The following is a 7,500-nucleotide window of genomic DNA, read 5'->3' as shown; positions in this document are numbered from 1 at the left end:
ATGTGACTGCTTCAGCTTATCGCCTGCGCGGCTAGAAACCTTCTCCCACAAGGACGGCTCCCTGTTTGCAGGAGTTCCTGCTCTTCTCTGCATGACTTTCTGACCGAACCTCCATCAATTAAAGGAGCAGATCAGTAAAAAATCAGAGGGTCCTGACTGACCTCTGACCCCAGATTCAGTCGATCAGTCGAGACGTGTTTGGGATCTGATGTGAGCTTCTTTAGCTTACAACTGGAGATGCTAGGCTAATGTTGCTAACAAACACTGGACTTAGACTGTCACCAATTTCCTCACCTCTGTAAACAGAAGCCCAGTTTCTTTACTTATTGATTTGCTTTAAAATCAGTTAAAAAGCTACAAAAACACGATTTTAAACAAATGAGTCATAGACCTAATTTACATATTTAATCTAGAACCGGATCCACATCCTCCTCCTCCTCATCACGTCCCGCTCTGTAGAGCTGCTCCACCCTCTGACCGGAGCGCAGTGGGCGGAGTGATACCACACACTGTGCTGAGGTGAAGGTGGTTCCGGTTCTGTTTGGGGTTCTAGACTAAAGGAAGTCCCACCGTCTCCTAAACCACATCCATCTACCAGCTAATGAAGATCTGGAGGAGCTCTGAGAGAGGAACGGGTTTGGGGGCGTGTCTACAGAGATGAGTAAACTGGTGACAGTCTGAGTCCAGTGTTTGTTAGCAGCATTAGCCTAGCGTCTCCTGTTGTAAGCTAAAGCAGCTCACGTCTTGTCTGATTGACTGAATCTGGGGTCAGAGGTCAATCAGGATGCTCGGATTTTTCAGCAAACTGTTCCTTTAAAAACAGAGATTAGATTGGTGGCAGTCTAAATCCAGTGTTTGTTAGCAATGCTAGCCTAGCATCTGTGAGGTTGAGTATGAGGTTCTTACCGCTGTTTTTGGCAGCAAGGACGCAGATGCTCTCAGCGGTCACATGACCTGTGGGGATGGAGAGCGTGCTCTCGCTCTTGGCTGTGGTGCTGTAGTACAGCTGCACGGTCACGGCCGAGTCGCAGCTGGACTTGTGGCTTCCGGCTCGTTCGCTGTTCACCAGCGGCATCGTCTCCTCCTCGCTCACGTCCATCTGCAGCACCAACACACACACTAATGATCAGACCAGGTGGACCCAAACACACTTCAGTCATTTAGTCCCAAATTTAAGTGACCCTTTTCTGGACCTCACCTAAAGGGCCTTAAACCCTTAAGCCCAGTTCAGGGGCCACATCAAAGTCCTTACAGTAAAACCAGTTCAGTTCAGAAGCCGTCTAAAACCAGAACCCAGCCCGAACCCGCTCACCAGAACTAACAGTAGGGACTGCAGTCTGTTTCCCGGTTCCTGGGATGAAGTCCTGTAAAAAAAATCCAGCGTGACTTCCAGCGTCACCACGCAAGGTATTCTCAGGTGGTTCACATGGAGTTGCTAGTGATGTTGCTATGGTACCCTACATGGTTTGCTATTGAGTTCTGGGTAATGGCTATAGTGTTTCTATGGTGTTTCTAAGCAGTTGCTGAGGTATCCCAGGTGGTTGCAATGGAGTTGATATGCAGGACAGAGTTGCAAGCGGTTGCTATGGTATCCCATGTGGTTGCAATGTAGTTGTTATGCTTTTCTAAGATGTTTCTAAGCAGTTGCTGTGGGATCCCAGGTGAACACAAGTAGTAGCTGTTGTGTTCCAGGTGATTGCTAAGGATGAGTTAGGTGAGGCAGGTGTTAGGCTTTTCCTAGTGGTTACTATGGTGTTGCTAATTTGTTGCTATATTAGCCCAAGTGGTTGAAAGGTGGTTGCTATGGAGATGCAATACAGTATGGAGTTGCATGTGGCTGCTATGGTATCCCAGGTGGTTGCAGTGGAGTTGCTAGACAGTTGTTTTGCTTTTTCTAGGTAGTTGCTATGGTGTCCCAGGTGATAGCACAACACTGACACACAACAATCACAATCGATTGATTATTTATTTTTTCTAATAATAATTGTCACAGATCGTTCTCTCAGCTGTCTTTGTGGACACTGTTGTCATCACAGTTAACTCTAAAACTGCAATTGTAGAAATTGTGATGCAAGGCAATGCGATGAACTTGTTTGTAGGATACGGTTGCCGTAGTGACCCCTCTTGTTGCCCTGCCTGCAGTGCTGGTAGTTGCACCAGTGGTACTGCGGGGCGGTGAGGCTAAGAGAGGGGTTAGTGAAGGCCTGGATTAACAGCTGTGAGGACAGCTCATCATTTTGTGATGAATCTGAAAACCCTGGACAGGTCAGAAGAACCACAGGAGTATAAAACTATCCAGATCTGACTGTTAACAAAGTTTCACTACAGGCTGAATTCTGAACTTCATCACAACACAAGACTCAAACACAGCGTTTCACTGCAGCTAATAATGGAAAGTGATGGTGTTGAGGAACATCTCAGGGGGGGTTGTGGTTTATTATCTCTGTATCTCTCTGTAACCTGGGCCTATTTCTGCACGGCTGTTTACTTCACTCAGCGTGTATAAACATCATTTTCATATCCACCAATCAACAAAACCACCATTCTGATCCATTCCAGTCTGAGCTGCTCATCCAGCAGTGACAGAGTGTAATTTCTTGTAATTCTGGTTTCAGTCTCTGCTCTGGACTTTCCGGAGGCTTTTTTCAGGTGGTTTGGTGATTTCCCCAACTCTACAATCATACTGTTCAACACGAGAGACTCAGAACAGCTCAGAACTGTGAAGCTGATCTGGAGGTAAAGGTCAAAACTGGGTAAGAACATGATGTTCCTCTGCTTTCTACACGCCGGCGGCGAAGGAAGTGTCTCGCGGCTGACGCAGCTCCGATACAGCCTTTCACTCTTTACTCCAGATGTGATAAGCTGTTTATAAATCATTACCAAATAAATTAAATTAGCACCAGACCAGAGACCGTACTTTCTATGTACACTGGGTTACTACTGACTGTTGTTCAGCAGTATATATATATATATATATATATATATATATATATATATATATATTGTTCTATACAGAAATATGTAAAAACCAAACAAAATAAAACAACTACAAGCCATGAAATGCATTAAACGTACTCCACTGATTATATACATACAGCTTACTGTATACACATTCTGCTAGTTTTATGAATGGTACACATAAGTAACTATATATATATATATATATATATATATATATATATATATGTATATATATATATATATATATATATATATATATATATATATATATATATATATATAATACAAGGTGAGATATAGACAATTATTTAAATAACCGAATGAAATATAATAATAAAGAACATAATTAGGAATAGTGTCTGAGTACAACTTAGAAATACATACATATGTATATATATATATAAAATACTGTATAACACTTCTGTTACAACGTACCTATAATGTACCTGATGTGTAATTACCCTGGTATGTCTTCTATAAGCCTGTACTACAGAACCTGAATGCTACAGTCCTCTCCGCCCCTGCAGTGCTGTAGTTGCACAGTGGTTACTGGTGGTAAGTGAAGGTACTGAGAGATCCGCAGTTTAGGGGAACTTATCTCTCGATTTCTGAAACTCCTGCTATCAAACACTCACTTACTAAAGTTACAGGTGAAGTAGAGAAAATCCAGCTGTTTACCTCTGGTAGCCGCGACGGGAGAGCTGATGTTTACCTTGAGTTAGCGAGATGGATCCGCTGGTGAGAGCTTCCTGTAGGCTGTGAGCTCTGTGGGGGAGGATGAGCTCAACTGGTTTCCGGTGCGAGCGTGGGTTTACCTCTGTCTCAGATGTCCTTTCATACCTCCACCTCTGTTCACTCTGAGCTCCAGCATGTGGTGGCCTGAAAAACAACTCCCACCTCCCTGGTTCCCCTGATCTGGAGTTTCAGAAGAGAGGAACACTTCCCTCTTTCTGACCAGAACAGCTGATCTTCAGCGGGGAGTTCCACCCATCTTCCAACATTTACTGCATTATTAAACAGTAGAGATGTGAACGAGAAGATCCCCCAGTCAGAGCTGTTCTACAGTGCAGGTTCTAGATAAGCTCCCCCAGTCAGAGCTGTTCTACAGTGGACGTTCTAGATAAGCTCCCCCAGTCAGAGCTGTTCTACAGTGCAGGTTCTAGATAAGCTCCCCCAGTCAGAGCTGTTCTACAGTGGACATTCTAGATAAGCTCCCCCAGTCAGAGCTGTTCTACAGTGCAGGTTCTAGATAAGCTCCCCCAGTCAGAGCTGGAGTTCTACAGTGCAGGTTCTAGATAAGCTCCCCCAGTCAGAGTTGTTCTACAGTGGACATTCTAGATAAGCTCCCCCAGTCAGAGCTGTTCTACAGTGCAGGTTCTAGATAAGCTCCCCCAGTCAGAGCTGTTCTACAGTGGACATTCTAGATAAGCTCCCCCAGTCAGAGCTGTTCTAGATAAGCTCCCCCAGTCAGAGCTGGAGTTCTACAGTGCAGGTTCTAGATAAGCTCCCCCAGTCAGAGTTGTTCTACAGTGGAGGTTCTAGATAAGCTCCCCAGTCAGAGCTGTTCTACAGTGGAGGTTCTAGATAAGCTCCTCCAGTCAGAGCTATGGTTCTACAGTGGAGGTTCTAGATAACCCCCCCCCCAGTCAGAGCTGGAGTTCTACAGTGGAGGTTCTAGATAAGCTCCTCCAGTCAGAGCTGGAGTTCTACAGTGGAGGTTCTAGATAACCTCCCCCAGTCAAAGCTGGAGTTCTACAGTGGAGGTTCTAGATAACCTCCCCCAGTCAGAGCTGTGGTTCTACAGTGGAGGTGAAGGGAAGCAGACGTCTGAAGCTCTAATAAAAGCTCCTCACAGAAAGTTCTTCACCTAATGGTGATGAAGACGCTGCCTGATGCCTGAGACACTGTTCTACCAGAGTTCTGAGAAGAGTTCGACTCTAGAACCTGCTTTTAAAATCAGATCATTAAAATGGTGGAGGGATACATGCTGCAGGGTGTAGTGCGGCTACAGAAAGTAGTTCCTAAAGAGAACTGCATTAGTTCAGATTCTCTATTCACTATTTTACCTTCATCATCATCATCATCATCATCATCATCACTCCGTATAAAACTCAGAAGACTCGTGTAGCTGCACTGGTGGGTTTGGATAGGAGATAAATTATGGGCTGTATCTGTGTTGTAGTCATGGCGACCGACGCCTGGTTTCATTCACCATCGCTGTAAAGCTTTTTGGGCTGTAAAAGTTGGCAGAATTCTGCTTATTCTACTAATTATAATACAATATTATATACTTTGTTAATGTATAGTATTACTATTGTTACCATGTGTTATTATATTTATATAATTACAGAAAAGCAATCTGAAGCTTTATGAAGGAAAGATGGGTCCAGGATGATGCTAAAATGACTTCATAAAGTTTTACTAAATTCAATATCCAATACTCCTAAACTCAGATCTGCTCCAGAGAGTCCTATTCTAATGGCAGTACTTCTTCTCTACAGGGACTAGACAAGCTGTGTGTGCATTTGCACATCTGTGTCAACAACTGAATGCTTTCATTAGAAGGGATGTTTACATTTTTTCTCACGACAAGTAGGTAATACAGTATACATGTTTCTGTTTTGGCCAAAATATATGAAACATGAAGACAGTCGGTCAGTTGTTATTATAAATATAATTAACATTAATGAGAAAAAACTTTCTAAACTTTTAAACAGTTTTTATTCCTAAAATAAGGACAAAAACAAAGCAAGCTTAATAAACAGGTGTGTGAGTGTGTGTGTGTGTGAGTGTGTGTGTGAGTGTGTGTGAGTGTGTGTGTGTGTGTGTGTGAGTGTGTGTGTGAGTGTGTGTGAGTGTGTGTGTGAGTGTGTGTGAGTGTGTGTGTGTGTGTGTGTGTGAGTGTGTGTGTACATGATGGAGTTAAACATTAGCTTGTGAGTGAAGCAGAAACTGTGGTTTCCTCTCAGCTCTGAGTTTCAGTCTTTACTCATTTCCGCCGTCAGAGAGAAAAAAGAAGTGTCTCTCTGTGAAGCCGGAACAGAACAGCCTGGTTATGAAACTCTCCTTCAGTGTCTGACAGACTAAGTCATTTTTTACAGGCCTGAAAACGACCTGTTTTCCCACCTGTGTCTGTGCTGTGTCCAGCAGGGGGAGCCATTTAGGGTGCACTGTGATCCAGCAGGTTTCCATAACAGATGATGTTAAACTGTGCAGATTGAATAAAACCATCATCCTGTATCAGCTCCACCTTAAATCATCATCCTGTATCAGCTCCACCTTAAACCATCATCCTGTATCAGCTCCACCTTAAACCATCATCCTGTATCAGCTCCACCTTAAACCATCACCCTGTATCAGCTCCACCTTAAACCATCATCCTGTATCAGCTCCACCTTAAACCATCATCCTGTATCAGCTCCACCTTAAACCATCACCCTGTATCAGCTCCACCTTAAACCATCATCCTGTATCAGCTCCACCTTAAACCATCACCCTGTATCAGCTCCACCTTAAACCATCATCCTGTATCAGCTCCACCTTAAACCATCATCCTGTATCAGCTCTACCTTAAACCATCACCCTGTATCAGCTACACCTTAAATCATCACCCTGTATCAGCTCCACCTTAAACCATCACCCTGTATCAGCTCCACCTTAAATCATCATCCTGTATCAGCTCCACCGTAAACCATCATCCTGTATCAGCTCTACCTTAAACCATCACCCTGTATCAGCTACACCTTAAATCATCACCCTGTATCAGCTCCACCTTAAACCATCATCCTGTATCAGCTCCACCTTAAACCATCACCCTGTATCAGCTCCACCTTAAATCATCATCCTGTTTCAGCTCCACCTTAAATCATCATCCTGTATCAGCTACACCTTAAATCATTACCCTGTATCAGCTCCACCTTAAACCATCATCCTGTATCAGCTCTACCTTAAACCATCACCCTGTATCAGCTACACCTTAAATCATCACCCTGTATCAGCTCCACCTTAAACCATCATCCTGTATCAGCTCCACCTTAAATCATCACCCTGTATCAGCTCCACCTTAAACCATCACCCTGTATCAGCTCCACCTTAAATCATCATCCTGTTTCAGCTCCACCTTAAATCATCATCCTGTATCAGCTACACCTTAAATCATTACCCTGTATCAGCTCCACCTTAAACCATCATCCTGTATCAGCTCCACCTTAAACCATCACCCTGTATCGGCTCCACCTTAAACCATCATCCTGCATCAGCTCCACCTTAAACCATCATCCTGTATCAGCTCCACCTTAAACCATCACCCTGTATCAGCTCCACCTTAAATCATCATCCTGTTTCAGCTCCACCTTAAACCATCATCCTGTATCAGCTCCACCTTAAACCATCACCCTGTATCAGCTCCACCTTAAACCATCACCCTGTATCGGCTCCACCTTAAACCATCATCCTGTATCAGCTCCACCTTAAACCATCACCCTGTATCAGCTCCACCTTAAACCATCACCCTGTATCAGCTCCACCTTAAACCATCAC

At 43.9% G+C, this 7,500-nt stretch overlaps 1 protein-coding gene across 6 annotated transcripts in view; it reads right to left on the bottom strand.

Moving 5' to 3' along the window:
* The window catches only part of jak3 (Janus kinase 3 (a protein tyrosine kinase, leukocyte)), a 30,656-nt gene extending 26,791 nt beyond the window's left edge, over window positions 1-3,865 (bottom strand). The window contains exons 1-3 of one of the 6 annotated variants that reach the window (XM_072681241.1): window positions 3,640-3,865; window positions 1,199-1,364; window positions 907-1,099 (exon numbers count right to left, since the gene is read on the bottom strand). In XM_072681241.1, the coding sequence (XP_072537342.1) occupies window positions 907-1,099 (193 nt within the window). In that variant the 5' untranslated portion in view covers window positions 1,199-1,364; window positions 3,640-3,865. Of the gene's footprint in view, window positions 1-906; window positions 1,100-1,198; window positions 1,365-3,600 lie in introns of those variants that run through there. The other 5 variants (XM_072681243.1, XM_072681245.1, XM_072681242.1 and 2 more) reach the window with 5 other exon arrangements.
* Between the last annotated feature and the right edge of the window lie 3,635 nt (window positions 3,866-7,500).

The sequence above is a fragment of the Salminus brasiliensis genome, chromosome 6, assembly GCF_030463535.1.
Source record: "Salminus brasiliensis chromosome 6, fSalBra1.hap2, whole genome shotgun sequence".
Lineage (NCBI taxonomy): Eukaryota > Metazoa > Chordata > Actinopteri > Characiformes > Bryconidae > Salminus > Salminus brasiliensis.
Note: the sequence above shows the minus strand (reverse complement) of the source record. Positions and strands in the feature narration are given on the sequence as shown.